The following is a 15,198-nucleotide window of genomic DNA, read 5'->3' as shown; positions in this document are numbered from 1 at the left end:
CTCGGGAGCCACCGTACGGACCGTGTGTGGGAAATGGGAAGCTGTTAGCTGCTAGCTGAAACGCACGTTTCAGAAGGATCGCTGTGGCTACATGTTGAGCGGGATTATCCGCGAGGCAAGGGGTGATGCCAGGAGGTCTATTTGGGAGGGAACTGCGGCAGCCTTAGCAGAGGACTTTGGCGGCTTGCACCCTAGCGGGAACCGTGCAGGCACAAGGAGGGGCTGGATTCTTGAATTTGAGATTTGGGGGTCAGTGAGGGAGAGAGGAGTCCAGGTTTTTGCTTCAACGTTTATTTATTTTTGGGACAGAGAGAGACAGAGCATGAACGGGGGAGGGGCAGACAGAGAGGGAGACACAGAATCGGAAACAGGCTCCAGGCTCTGAGCCATCAGCCCAGAGCCCGACGCGGGGCTCGAACTCACGGACCGCGAGAACGTGACCTGGCTGAAGTCGGACGCTTAACCGACTGCGCCACCCAGGCGCCCCGAGGAGTCCAGGTTTTTGTCCTGAGTGACCGGAAGGTTAGGGTGGCGTTTGCTTGAGTCAGGAGGACTGAGGTGGAAGGAGCAGCGCGTTTTGGGGTAGAAGGTCAGGAGTTTGCTTTTGAACGTGTTTCAGACACCTGTTGGGCTTCTGAGCAGAGAACTGAGTTGTTCTGGGGGGATCTGGGCGGAGACCCAGATTTGGGGAGCCGTCAGCACATAGCTGTGATTTCAGGTTCCCCAGCAGCATACCAGCGTCAGAGAAGGGGGGTGCTGGGGACCTGAGGTCAGGAGGTGAGGAGCAAGCAGGGGAGACCAGCGGCGTCAGGAGGAGAGGAGACCCAGGAAAGCTCGGGATCCAAGAAGCCAAGGGAAGAAAGTTTTCGAAGAGGAGGGACTATTAAGTTGGATCAGATGCTGTAGCCGAGGCAAATAGGGTGAAGGCTGAGAATTGAGCATCCGATTTAGCAGACTGAGAGTCCTTGGTGACCTTGACAAGGAGAGTGGAGAAGATGTCTGAGAAGCGAAAATACCTGTGTCGAGAAAAGTGTGCAAGTTGAGAAATTGTTTCCTGTCCTCAGTTTGGACTGTTTTTAAGCAGCCCTTTGGCTAGGAAATAGGTGTGAATTCTCAGCCAGTCCATTTAGTCCGTGCTGCCCATGGAATTCTTCAGATTCTGAGAAAATAACTTGCCTTAGTTGTTTCTACCTGGGTTTCCGGCGACAAGGAGAGTAGCATGTCCTCAACGGGACCCTGGCGTGGGGCCGCCCAGCACCCTGTCACCCTGTCACCCTCGCCAGAGGGTGACCTCTTCGCTGTGACCTCAGGTCTGCAACTCAGCTTTCCCAAACCAGGGGAGGGGTCCTTGGGGGCCAGCCCCCTGCCGCTTCTTCGTTGTTCAGTAGGTGGTGCTCTTCTGCCTAAGTTAGAACAAAACCAGGCCCCCTGCAAGGTTCTGGGGGAGTCCAACTCCTAAAGATGGAGAGTGGGCTCCCTCCACTTGGCAAATAGTTCCCCTGCAGGGTTGGGCAGAAGAGTTGCTGTGTAGACCCCACAGGGGCTTGGCAGGTGGCACTTGTGAGTAAAGGTCATCTCCCTCCCCACATGCAGCGCCTGAGAGAAGAAATGGAAGAAATCACGCAGCAGCAGCTGGTCCATGACAAGTACTGCAAAGACCTCATGGGCTTCGGGACGAAACCTCGCCACATCACCCCCTTCACCAGCTTCCAGGCTGGCCAGCCCCCGCAGTCCAACGCCTTGGTGGGACTGCTGGGGTACAGCTCTCACCAAGGCCTCATGGGTTTCGGGGCTTCCCCCAGCCCAGCGAAGTCCACGCTGGTGGAGAGCCGGTGTTGCAGAGACCTGATGGAGGAGAAATTCGATCAGGTAGGTGGCGAGAGGCCTGCCCCCTTCTCTCCCAAGCCCCGTGCTCCCTTTCCGTGGCCAACCCTGTGTTCTCCTGTCTCAGGTGTGCCAGTGGGTGCTGAAATGCAGGAATAGCAAGAACTCGCTGATCCAAATGACAATCCTTAATTTGTTGCCCCGCTTGGCTGCATTTCGACCTTCTGCCTTCACAGGTGAGGATGTCCGTGGACACGTCATATCATTACCTGTTTAAGGGAAATCACACGGAAGTGATTCCAGAAAGTTACGTCTGCCTCTCATTGGAAACAACAACTAAGGGGCTAGTCTCTGGTTTCTCTGTCTCTTGTCTGATTTCAGTGGGGCCCGGCGTAGGGTTTCCACAAGTGTCTGAGGCAGCCGACACGGCAAGGACCAGAGTGTGTAGGCAGAGAGGCAGTCCTGGAGCCAAGCGACTTCGTGTGTGGGGAAGCCAACAAGTTCATGACGGACGTCAGAGGGACCGAAGGAAGGGCAGTTTGGGTTGAGCTACTCTGCAGCAGCCCCTCTGTGGGGCGGGGAGGATGTGGTGACCGCCCTGTTTCTGCCCCTGGCGTGGTCACCCACTGCCTCACCGCTCACGGGGAGGAAGGACTGGAAGTTTCAGAGGCAGGTTTCGGGGATGATGGCCTGGGGCTCCTGTATTCCTGCCCTGTTTTCACTGGGCAGCAAGAATTCCCGGCTCCCAGAGCTGCCCCCGCCCAGATGCTGGCTTCTCCCTTGGGCCTTCCTGGGCTACTCTGGCCGGAAGTGCTCTTCCCCCTTCCTCGACAGCCTCTGGCCGTGGAAAGACTTTGGCGTCAGACCTGGGATGAATCTTGCTTCTGTCCTTCACCGTGAGGTTTCAGACAGGTTATTTGACCTTCCCAGGCCTCCACTTCCTGACCCGTAGAGGCGGAATAACAACAATCCTTGCCTCACAAGGTGAATCGTGTTAATGCCTAAACACCTGCTCTAAATGCCTGGCACAGAGTAGGCCCCCATAAGTGGAAACCATTATTCTGTTATTACTGCCTCCTCTGCCTCCTCAGATCCATCTTAGAAGTAAGGTAAAGGGAAAAATTAGAATAATACTCTGGTTGCCTGTTCATACTTAATATCCTCATCTTACCTCCCTGCTTGCTGAGTGCAGAGCCGCCGTCCCGAACGTCTCTTTGCACTTCACTGTGGTGCCCGTCGCCTGTGCTTAATAAGCGTTCAGGACCAAATGAGAGCCAGGAGTGGAAGTGGAAGGTCAGCCTGACCCTCCATAGATGCCATCCTCTAGCACACAGACTCATTTCACAGTCCCCAGTCCAGATGAAATAGGAAAAAAGTATAGTTGGTGAGGTGTTAAATATGCTGCGTGTGAGAATAGAAGGTGTTGAGGAAGGACAAGACAATTAGCCACATAAAATCAATGAACCAGAGAGAAATGATATCATGAAAATTGCCCATATTTTTTTCAGTTTTCCGTTTTTCCCACCTGGTACCCAGCAGCTATTCTCTTCTTTAATGACCAGACATGCCCCTGTTCAGTAGAGCTTTAAATAATTGTGGTGTGAAAGTCTCTGGTTCAAAAGAAAGTAATAACTAGGCCAAATTTGATCAAAGTCTGTCATGTTGTGGAAGCAGTTACCCCAGTAAGTTCAAAGGACCGCCTAGCAGCAGGATACAGAGGCTCAGAGGGCCCCTAGGTTTATTCTTTTGATGTGGGTTTTTGTTGTTTTATTAAATAATATACTAAAGCCTGTCGTTGATGTTCAGCCTGGGCAGCCTCCATCCATAGAGCCTCATTGGAAAAGTGCCACATTTTTAGAGCTTACAGTTTGGACGTCGCCGCTTAAACTTCCTAATGACGGAAGCTCTGGACCTATCAAAAATGCCCTAAGATTGGGCTGGGCTCTCTCACAATATCAGATCCCTTAATCTCTTAGGGTGCTAAATCTGGCAAAGGAAATCACCCTCTTGATTTAAGCTCCCTTCCTGCTGAAATGCTGTTCCCGTCCAGAAGTCCCGTCTTCCTGGCTGACGTGATGTGATTTTCAAGCCCCAGCATGCTTCGGTGTCATTTGACCACGAGAGCCACGAGAGAAGATCTTTCTCGTCAGAATAAATGCAGGGAGGCATATGTGCTGTCTGGGACTTCAGCTCACTGCCTCCTAAATGAGCTGTGGCCCTCAGCACCCCTCACTTTCTAATGGATGTGCGGTCTTGCCTTCTCTGCTGCTGTGTATATTCTTGAGGCCAGCAAGATGGAAGGGAAGAAATAGAGAGAGGCAAAAATCAGGAAATTCCAACCTTCAGAGGAGTAATAACACTTTGGCTTAAATTGCCCAAGAATCGCCTACCCGTGCACATTGGCTGATGTAAACTTAATGAAAATACACTTGTGGCTTCCCAAATTACAGACTAAATCTTGTTCTATTAAATATAACTATAACAGAAATCTCTGGGTAATAGCAAAGTGATTTCCAGGCCTAAGCTGAATAGAATGGCCTGTTTATTGCAAACAGTATCCAACAGTACTTTAAATTTCAACATAATATAAAATCGTTTAGATGTTTCTCTTTGTTTTTAAGCAAGATTTAACATATACTTCGTAAGAGCATGTAGTCGTTCCCTCAAAATATAGCACTAATGGGGACGATCGTGCCATGTTATTGTTTCAGAGGCTCTTTAAGTTTTTGGTGGTTTTTTTTTTTTTTTTTTTAATTAAAGGGGAAAAAAAAATCTTACATTTCTAATATTTCCAAAAGATGTATCTGAGGAGTGATTAGCAAGCGATTATCAAGACTGGTTAATACATCCTCTAAATTCTTCTTTACATCTTTCCAGGCGGCTCTCTTAATTTATTCCTAAATGTAAGTGTTTTATAGGAACTCTGACCTTTGGTACATACACCAACCCTGACCTTGAGCCGTATGCCTTGTCTTTTTTGTGATCAGATACCCAGTACCTCCAAGATACCATGAACCACGTCTTGAGCTGTGTCAAGAAAGAGAAGGAACGGACAGCAGCCTTCCAAGCCCTGGGGCTCCTTTCTGTGGCTGTGAGATCTGAGTTCAAGGTCTATTTGCCTCGTGTGCTGGACATCATCCGAGCAGCCCTACCCCCAAAGGACTTTGCCCATAAGTAAGTGTCTCTATTAGGATTTCACCCTCCGCCCCATTTGGTTGGGGAGGAAGGATGCTCTATCCAGTTTCCATGGAGCTCAAGCCCATTCTCTGCATCATTAACCACCAGGGTGTAGCAAGTCATACAAAGAACAACCCTTCCTCAGTTGAGTTCCAGCCTTTTTCAAACTAAGTGATATACGTGTGTGTGTGTGTGTGTGTGTGTGTGTGTGTGTGTGCATATGTATATATGTACGTATAAGTAGATTGGCCTGGTGAAGGGATAAGCCTCCCCATTCTAGAGCCCAGCCTTCTCGTTGCGGGGAGAATTTCTTTCCGTCCGGTGGCTGTGCTCTGCACCCTGGTCCCTGATGTACACATTGTTCAGTTCGCTTCCTAAATAGGTACCTTGGCCAGCGCTAAGCCACATGGTGCCTTTTGTGCGAATTCAGGAAAGGGGCCCCTTCCTCAAGACATCTGCCATCTGCTGGGCTGTTGTTGTAGATTCAAATGTATGGTGACTAGGGTGTGGTGGGTCCCCTAGAATTGGGCAGGAGATGACCGGCACACCAACAAGTCGTGGCCCTGCCTGGGTAACCTGCCCTCCTCGCCCCAAGGCGGTTTTGAGGTGGGGCATCACAGAATGTCATTGTGTCTCAAGTGGCCACTCACTCGCTCTTTCGGTCCTCTGCAGGAGACAGAAGGCAATGCAGGTGGATGCCACAGTGTTCACCTGCATCAGCATGCTGGCCCGGGCAATGGGGCCAGGCATCCAGCAGGATATCAAGGAGCTGCTGGAGCCCATGCTGGCAGTGGGACTGAGGTGGGTGTCGGAAACCTGAGCTCCCGTCTCGGGGAGTATGAGACTCGAACCGCGGTTTCGGGGTGGTGCTGAAAGCGAGGCGTGGGTGTTTGCGTGTGAGATTGGGTAGGCGGGAGAGTGCGCGCTAAACACGGGCTAGTTTTGAATCCTGGTTTCATCTCTAGTTAGTTGTGTGATCCTGACCCGGTTACTTAACTTCTCCAAGCCTCCATTTTCTCACCTAAAAAGTGGGCACAATAGCAGCTCCTGTTGTCTAGGGTTGTCATGGAGGTTAAGTGAAGGAGTTCATGAAATAGCCACTCTCGGCACACGACTTTGTGTATAAGAAGTGCCCGACCGATGTTTGCAGCTATTTATGTTATCGTTGGGAAATGGCCTGGCTTTCCTTGCATTAGTTCTCTTTCTCTGTAAAATAAGGACGATGCTCTCCGTTTGCTTCCCAGATTTTTAATCGAGACTTGGTCTTCTGCAGTGGCTAAATTATATTAAGCAAGTTCCTCTCTGGCAAAGACCAGAAATTCGTAGATTGATCTGAAACCTCTGACCAGGCCAACAGAGTTCCGGTCATTTATCCTAGTTTGTAGTATCCTTTCTACTTTAAAGACCAAGCGGTGATGGGCCTAACCCCCTGCTGGACGAGAAGGGCTGTTTCTTCTCAAGAACAGACAGATGTCTTGTCCAGCGCCATACACGCCTGGTTTCCTTCCCCTCAGCCCTGCCCTCACTGCTGTGCTGTACGACCTGAGCCGTCAGATTCCACAGCTGAAGAAGGACATCCAGGATGGGCTACTGAAGATGCTGTCCCTGGTCCTTATGCACAAACCCCTCCGGCACCCGGGCATGCCCAAGGGCCTGGCCCATCAGCTGGCTTCCCCTGGCCTCACAGCCCTCCCTGAGGCCAGCGACGTGGGCAGCATTACTCTTGCCCTGCGAACTCTCGGCAGCTTTGAGTTTGAAGGTAAGAAATTGCCCCAGCTCTTACCAAGACACGGAGTGTTGCTGGGAACCCCGAGGAAAGAACAAGGGTGCCTAGCATTGCCGGGTCTTGGCTGGGGATCTGGAGACCAGGTAGCTGATCGGGTAGCGGCTCAGCCTTCTGGGCTCTTTGCACGCTTTGTTAATTCGTACTCTTTGTTTCTCTGTCCCACCCTGAGTTTGGGGGCAGATGGCGTTCAGGGAAATTCTGCATTGATCCAAGGAATGAATGCTTCAGAGAGACGAGAAAGTCAGAGATGGAGCCCCACCCCATCCCCCCACATCCATGAAGCGTAGATGGCGTTTAATGCTTTAAAATGTCTAAGCCAGAGGCTTTAAGGTGTTTCCGTTCCTACGGCAGTATGCTTTTCAGCTGTGGCGTCCTGTGTAGTTCGGTTTAGAGTTCTAAGCTGCAGATAAACCCACATTAATGCCCCTAGGGAGATCTGTTTCAGGAGAGAAAAAGGGATACTTTTGAAATTTAAGATCATGTAGGTGGTTGCTCAAGACTACAGGGAAACAAGCAAGTACAAAAAGCCTAAATGTGCGGTCTGAATGCTTACAGCCATCTGTGGTTTCCCTCCTGTAGCTCCTTCACTTGCCTTGATTAACACCCAGCATAATATATTTCTAATGAATAGAAAGTAGCTATATTTACACCCAGCCAACATCAGACTCTCTTTTGCTATTCAAATCTGGGAACTAAAATAGACAAGGTAAATTTGATCAAGAATTGTTTTACTCTCTGGGAACATAAAGAAAGGTTTGGGTCAGAATAAAACGAAATAATTCATCCTTTGAAGGGAATAAAGAAAAGATTAGGATGGGGGGGTGGGTGGGGGGAATGCCCTTTTTCTGTCTCCCAGCTCCTCTGCTTCCCTTCTGCCTCTGCTGATTCGAAACCCACTTGTTACCTTTTTAAGAGAAGAGTTCTGGGTCAATATCTTGTTGAAAACTGAATTCATCGCCATGAAATGAAAAACACAGCCAGCAAGTTGTAGGCCTGCCGTCCAGAGCAGCGGTGTTTATTTTGTCTTCTCTCTGCCTTTGTATCCAGGCCACTCTCTGACCCAGTTTGTCCGCCACTGTGCGGATCATTTCCTAAACAGCGAGCACAAGGAGATCCGCATGGAAGCCGCCCGCACCTGCTCCCGCCTGCTCACGCCCTCCGTCCACCTCATCAGCGGCCACGCGCACGTCGTTAGCCAGACTGCGGTGCAAGTGGTGGCAGACGTGCTCAGCAAACTGCTCGTGGTCGGGATCACAGATCCTGGTGAGGTTCATGAGACAGGAGCAGTCTGGGGGAGTTTGGACACTCGGGGCACCGGGAATTAGCCAGTCTCATGGCGTGCCCTCAGGGAGGTGATGGCCGGCTCTTTCTCTGCCAAAGAGTTAGGCTTGGCTACTCCAGCCAGGTGGCGTAAAACGATCTGTCTTTAATCGCGTTGTCTTTGCTCCTGTGAGCAAAGAATGACAGGTTAGACGAGAGAAGGGTAAGTGGCAGCCTCTCACGAGGCCGGGGGCAGTGGGGGCGGAAACTGGGAAAGGACCAGAGGATGACGGCATTGAAGAGGCATTCCAAGGCTCGATTGCTCTTGCAGACCCCGACATCCGCTACTGCGTCTTGGCATCTCTGGATGAGCGCTTTGATGCACACCTGGCCCAGGCGGAGAACTTGCAGGCCCTGTTTGTGGCCCTGAACGACCAGGTGTTTGAGATCCGGGAGCTGGCCATCTGCACGGTGGGCCGGCTCAGTAGCATGAACCCGGCCTTCGTCATGCCCTTCCTGCGCAAGATGCTCATCCAGGTAATGGGGTGACAGTCACACCTAGTGGCAGTCTGGAAGGGACTGTCATTGTGAGGGCCATTTGGGGAAAGAGAGATGAGGACAAGGAAGGGGAGAAAGATCAACATGCCTGGTAAAAGCCACATTTGGCTCCAAGAGTCCCTGTTTTCCCAGCTTGGCAGTTACAGTTCAGGGCTAATCGCCTCATGAGCCTCTTACCCCCAGCGGCACGACTCCAGGGGCCTCTTATCCGCGGCAAACCTCGTCTGCAGGCAGCTCTTTTCTTCTTCCTGGCAAGTCACCGGAGATCCCGCTTCTTGGCACGTTTGGCTCAGTCTGCTGCCGATGGTGTCAGTTTTGCTAGCACCTCTCTGTCCCCCTGCTCTCCTGCTCCCACCAGGTCAGGCACAGAGGCCCAGGATGACAGTGGTTCCAACTCTGCTTCTCATAGTCGTTGCCCCCGGCCTGTGGTCCGTGGCTTTCGTTCTTAAATAACGTCAGATGCCAAGCTAAGCTGCTGGACTGGAGCCAGAGGTAGATTTAGGTTGGCCTTGCTGCTCCATCTATTGGGGCTTTTTTTTTTTTAAGTGGGCCCAGTGTGGAGCTTGAACTCACAACCCCGAGGTCAAGAGTCGCATGCTCCACCAACTGAGCCAGCCTGGTGCCCCAGGATTTGCAATTCCTGCTAAAACCTGACTCCTCAGTTTTTGTCTCCACCTAGCCGCATAAACTCTCTGGCTTCCTGGTTAGGGGCCCATGGTCCAGTCCTTGCCTTGAGTGATTTCCACCCACCTCTTCTGGGTCTCAGTGTGGCTCGCCCAGTCCTTTCCTGTCCCCTGACTCCACCTTGTCCCTACGCCCCGCTCTGCTTCCTGAATCTCCCATGGTTTCTTTCGAAACAGATACCTTCCTAACGCGTAAAAAGTTAAACACAGAAAAACCATTAACGTGTAACTTTCATCCTAAACAAATGTCATGTATTCACGGTCTGTCCTAGCTAAAGTGAGTGTAAGTTATATCAGTCAACAAATTAGAGGATTATATTATGTTGGCACTTCTGTTTTCATTTTTATTTTTAATTTATTTAAATTCAAGTTAGATAACATAAAATGTAGTATTGGTTTCAGGAGTAGAACCCAGTGATTCATCATCTCCATATGACACTCAGTGCTCATCCCAAGAAGTGCCCTCCTTAGTCCCCATCACCCATTTAGCCCATCCCCCTACCACCTCCCCTCCAGCATTTAAGAGTCTCTTATGGTTTCCCTCCCTCTCTGTATTTATCTTAATTTTCCTTCCCTTCCCTTCCCTTATGTTCATCCACATATAAGTGAAATCATATATTTGTCTTCCTGTGACTGACTTATTTCACTTAGCATAACACATTCTAGTTCCATCCATGTGGTCGCAAATGGCAAGATTTCATTCTTTTTGATTGTCGAGTAGCATTCCAGTGCGTGTGTGTGTGTGCATGTGCACGCGCTCACACATTCTCCCCATTTTCTTTATCCATTCATCACTTGATGGACATTTGGGCTTTTTTCATACTTTGGCTGTTACTGATAGTGCTGCTATAAACATCGGGGTGCATGTGCCCCTTTGAATCAGCGTCTTTGTATCCTTTGGATAAATACCTAGTAGTGCAATTGCTGGGTCGCAGGGTAGTTCTATTTTTAATTTTTTGAGGAACCTCCATACTGTTTTCCAGAGTTGCTGCACCAGTTTGTGTTCCCACCAACAGTGCAAAAGGGTTCCCCTTTCTCCGGATCCTCGCCAACATCTGTTGTTTCCTGAGTTGTTAATGTTAGCCATTCTGACAAGTGTGAGGTGGTATCTCGTTGTGGTTTTGATTTGTATTTTCCTGATGATGAGTAATGTTGAGCATCTTTTCAATTGTCTGTTGGCCATCTGGATGTCTTTGGACAAGTGTCTGTTCATGTCTTCTGCCCATTTCTTCACTGGATTGTTTTTTGGGCGTTGAGTATGATAAGTTCTTTATCGATTTTGGATAGTAACCCTTTATCTGATATGGCATTTGCAAATATCTTCTCCCATTCCATCCGTTGCCTTTTAGTTATGTTGACTGTTTCCTTCACCGTGCAGAAGCTTTTTATCTTGATGAGGTCCCAATAGTTCATTTTTGCTTTTATTTCCCTTGCCTCTAGAGACATGTCTAGTAAGAAGTTGCTGCAGCCAAGGTCAAAGAGGTTGCTGCCTATTTTCTCCTGTAGGATGTTTATGGTTTCTTATGTCACATTTAGGTCTTTCATCCATTTTGAGTTTGTGTGTCTGGTGTAAGAAAGTGGTCCAGGTTCATTCTTCTGCATGCCGTCGTCCGGTTTTCCCAGCACCATTTACTGAAGAGACCGTCTGTTTTCCACTGGATACTGTTTCCTGCTTTGTTGAAGATTAGTTGGCCATACGTTTGTGGGTCCATATGTGGGTTCTGTATTCTGTTCCACTGATCTGTGTGTCTCTTTGTGTGCCAGTACCATACTGTCTCGATGATTACAGCTTTGTAATGCCCCTTGAAGTCCGGGGTTGTGATGCCTCCAGCTTTGGTTTTCTTTTGCAACGTTACTTTGGCTGTTCGGAGTCTTTTCTGGTTCCATACAAATTTTAGGATTGTTGGTTCTAGTTCTGTGAAAAATGCTGGTATTATTTTGATAGGAATTGTGTTAAATATGTAGATTGCTTTCAGTAGCATACGCATCTCAACAATATTTGTTTTTCCAGTCCGTGAGCATGGAATGTGTTTTCATTTCTTGGCGTCTTCTTCAGTTTCTTTCATAAGCTTTCTATAGTTTTCAGCATACAGACCTTTTACCTCCTTGGTTATTCCTAGGTATCTTATCGGTATTTTTGGTGCTGTTGTAAATGGGATCGATTCCTGGATTTCTTTTTCTGCTGCTTTGTTGTGTTGTATAGAAGCGCAACCAATTTCTGTACGTTGGCTTTTATATGCTGCGACTTTGCTGAATTCACGTATCAGTTCCAGTAGTATTTTGGTAGACTCTTTTGGGTTTTCCACGTTAGGGTATCATGTCATCTGCGAAGCGTGGAAGTTTGACGTCTTCTTTGGCCATTTGTATGCCTTTTATTTCTTCTTGTCGTCTCATTGCCGAGGCTAGGGCTTCTGGCACGGTGTTGAGCAACAGTGGTGAGAGTGGACATCCCTGTCGTGTTCCTGACCTTAGCGGGAGAGCTCTCAGTTCTTCCCCATTGAGGATGATATTAGCGGTGGGTCTTTCATATATGGCTTTGATGATGACTTATGTTCCTTCGACCCCTACTTTCTTAAGGGTTTTTATCAAGAAAGGGTGCTGTATTTTGTCAAATGCCTTTTCTGCATCTATTGAAAAGATCATATGGTTCTTATCCTTTCTTTTATTAACATGGTGTATCACATTGATTGATTTATGAGTATTAAAGCAGTCCTGCAGCCCAGGAATAAATCCCACTTAATCATGGTAAATAGTTCTTTCAATGTACTGTTGAGTTCGATTTACTAATACCTTGTTGAGAATTTTTTCACCCATGTTCATCAGGGATATTGGCCTGTAATTCTCCTTTTCAGTGAGGTCTCTGGCTTTGGAATCAAGGTAATGCTGGCTTCATAGAATAAGTTAGGAAGCTTTCCTTCCATTTCTATTTTTTGGGACAGTTTGAGAAGAGTAGGTATTAACTCTGCCTTAAATGTCTGGTAGAATTCCCCTGAGAAGCCATCTGGCCCAGGACTCTTGTTTCTTGGGAGATTTTTGATAACTGATTCAATTTCTTTGCTGGTTATGGGCCTGTTCAAATTTTCTATTTCTTCCTGTTTGCGTCTTGGTAGTGTGTGAGTGTTAAGGAATTTGTCCCTCCCTTCCAGATTGTCCAGTTTGTTGGCATATAATTTTTCGTAATATTCTCTTATAATTGTTTGTATTTCTGTGGTGTCGGTTGTGATCTCTCCTCTTTCATTCGTGATTTTATCTATATGGGTCCTCTTTTTTGAGAAGTCTCGCTAGGGGGTTATCAGTTTTGTTTATCCTTTCAAAAAACCAGGTTTTAGTTCTGTTGATCTGTTCTCCTGTGAGTTTTTGTTTCTATATCACTGCTCTCATTTTTATTATTTTTCTTCTGCTGCTGGCTTTGGGCTTTATTTGCTGCTCCTTTTCTAGCTCCTTTAGGTGTAAGGTCAGGCTGTGTATTTGGGACCTTTCTTGCTTTTGAGATAGGCCTGAATGGCAATGTATTTCCTTCCCTCTTAGGGCTGCCTTTGCTGCATCCCAAAGGGTTTGGACTGTCATGTTTTCATTTTCATTTGCTTCCATGTATTTTGTAATTTCGTCTTGAACTTCCTGGTTAACCCATTCTTTAGTAGGATGTTCTTTAACCTCCATGTATTTGAGGGCTTTCCAAATTTTTCCTGGTGGTTGATTTCAAGTTTCATAGTGTTGTGATCTGAAAATATGCATGGTGTGATCTCAGTCTTCTTGTACCTCTTGAGGGCTGATTTGTGACCTAGTATGTGATCTGTTCTGGAGAATGTTCCATGTGTACTCGAGAAGAATGTGTATTCTGCTGCTTTAGGACAAAATGTTCTGAATATGAGTCCATCTGGTCCAGTGTGTCATTCAAAGCCATTGTTTCCTTGTTGATTCTCTGCTTGGTTGACTTGTCCACTGCTGTAAGTAGGGTATTAAAGACTTCTATAATGGTATGATTATTAATGAGTTTGTTTACATGTGTGATTAATTGATTTATATGTTTGGGTGCTTCCAAGTTGGCGACATAAATATTTACAATTGTTAGATCTTCTTGATGGATAGATCCCTTAATTATGATAATAATGCCCTTGTTCATCTCTTGTTACAGTCTTTGTTTTAAAATATGGTTTGCTATAAGTATGGCTACTTTGGCTTTCTTTTGACTTCTGTTAGCATGATAGATGGTTCTTCATGCCCTCACTTTCAATCTGCAGGTGTCCTTAGGTCTCAAATGAGACATAGGGTAGCAGAATGGATTAAAAAAACAAGATCCATCAATATGCTGCCGGCACTTCTGTGTTTAGCCTAATGGTTTATTTCTTCAACTGCTGCCCTGTGTGAGGAGTGTCCATCACTTTAAGTCTTTTTAAAATACCTAAAGTTTTACGGGGCACCTGGGTGGCTCAGTTGGTTAAGCATCCAGTTTCAGCTCAGGCCATGATCTTGCGGTTCATGGGTTCGAGCCCCATGTCAGGCTCTGTACTGACAGCTCAAAGCCTGGATCCTGCTTCAGATTCTGTGTGTCTCTCTCTGTCCCTCTTCCGCTCATGCTCTCTGTCTCTCTCTCAAAATAAATTAAAATAAACATTAAAAAAATATACCTGGGGCGCCTGGGTGGCTCAGTCAGTTAAGTGTCTGACTTCAGCTCAGGTCATGATCTCACAGTCTGTGAGTTCGAGCCCTGCGTCGGGCTCTGTGCTGACAGCTCAGAGCCTGGAGTCTGCTTTAGATTCTGTGTCTCCCTCTGTCTCTGCCACTCCCCTGCTCACACTCTGTCTCTCTCTCAAAAATAAACATTTAAAAAAAATTATATGTGTGTGTGTGTGTGTGTGTGTGTGTGTGTGTGTGTGTAATCTCTAAGGTTTGGGGAAGGAAAAGAAATCATTGTTGAACCTACCAGCCCAAATCCTGCTAAAGAAGCTTGAAACAGAAATATCTCCTAATGAGAATATCAGTATGTTCAGTCAGTAGATGTTTTGAGCACCTGCTATGTTTCAGGTCCTGCTGGGTGCTGGAAACCTATTAATGAACAAGCCAGGCATGGCCTGTGTCTTCTGGAAGGTTACAATAAGCTATCTCATTTTTCTGATACTGGAATGTGAAGCACTATTGAATGAATTTACCATGTACTGAGCTCAGCCCTGGTAACGCCAACATTTCTAATTGTTTTCAAATGCATATACAGACCTTCCCAAGGTGAATTGGACATTTTCATGCCTTGATAATAAGGGACATTACCTAAATGTGCTTTGGCCTTTTTCTGATGCCTTGATCACCAGAGAGGGCATTGGGTATTGTTGTCGGGGCACAGCAATGCTCTCTGGCTCTGGAAATGAATCGGGGATCTTCGAAGTGGCCCTTGCCGCCCCCGAGAGTTGTGCTCTCCTCACGGGCACGCATTTTCTCCCCGCCTGCGTCTCCTTGCTCACGTGGGTCCTTTCTCAGCATCCCTGTCCATCCTCTCTCACAGCTGTCTGCTGTGACAGGGGAAAAACAGGCTGCCAGGGGGATCCAGAAAGTCAGGATTATTAAATCAATAACCGGAGACAAGATATAATGTGAAATTGTAGACTCCTCCTCTGGGTAGCTGAGTTAACATGCACTGTTCTCATGGTTCAGAGATTTCCTTCTGGCAACTTCAGCTCACCAGAAGTCTGTCTATATTAAGTTGTTTCTATGAAGTCGCTATGAGTAGAACGTGCTGATTTGCAGGTGTTTTAAGGATGTCAGAACAAACATGTTATTTCTGTTCATAAAGGTCCAAGGGGAATCTATTGATATAATCCCTCACTGTTGGGGTTTAGATGTGCCTGAAACCACTACTGAGTATTAATATTTCTTTCAACATCATAGCTATTCTGACTGTTCTTAGATTCTTTTGTC

At 47.4% G+C, this 15,198-nt stretch overlaps 1 protein-coding gene across 1 annotated transcript in view; it reads left to right on the top strand.

The window, feature by feature from the left end:
- The window catches only part of MTOR (mechanistic target of rapamycin kinase), a 134,833-nt gene that overhangs the window by 13,185 nt on the left and 106,450 nt on the right, over window positions 1-15,198 (top strand). The window contains exons 7-13 of the mRNA XM_030327666.1: window positions 1,594-1,869; window positions 1,952-2,060; window positions 4,812-4,998; window positions 5,674-5,802; window positions 6,516-6,760; window positions 7,835-8,050; window positions 8,379-8,584. Of these exons, the coding sequence (XP_030183526.1) occupies window positions 1,594-1,869; window positions 1,952-2,060; window positions 4,812-4,998; window positions 5,674-5,802; window positions 6,516-6,760; window positions 7,835-8,050; window positions 8,379-8,584 (1,368 nt within the window). The remainder of the gene's footprint in view (window positions 1-1,593; window positions 1,870-1,951; window positions 2,061-4,811; window positions 4,999-5,673; window positions 5,803-6,515; window positions 6,761-7,834; window positions 8,051-8,378; window positions 8,585-15,198) is intronic.

This window comes from Lynx canadensis, chromosome C1 (genome assembly GCF_007474595.2).
Source record: "Lynx canadensis isolate LIC74 chromosome C1, mLynCan4.pri.v2, whole genome shotgun sequence".
Lineage (NCBI taxonomy): Eukaryota > Metazoa > Chordata > Mammalia > Carnivora > Felidae > Lynx > Lynx canadensis.
The sequence above is the reverse complement of the archived record's forward strand: the minus strand, read 5'-3'. Positions and strand labels throughout refer to the sequence as shown.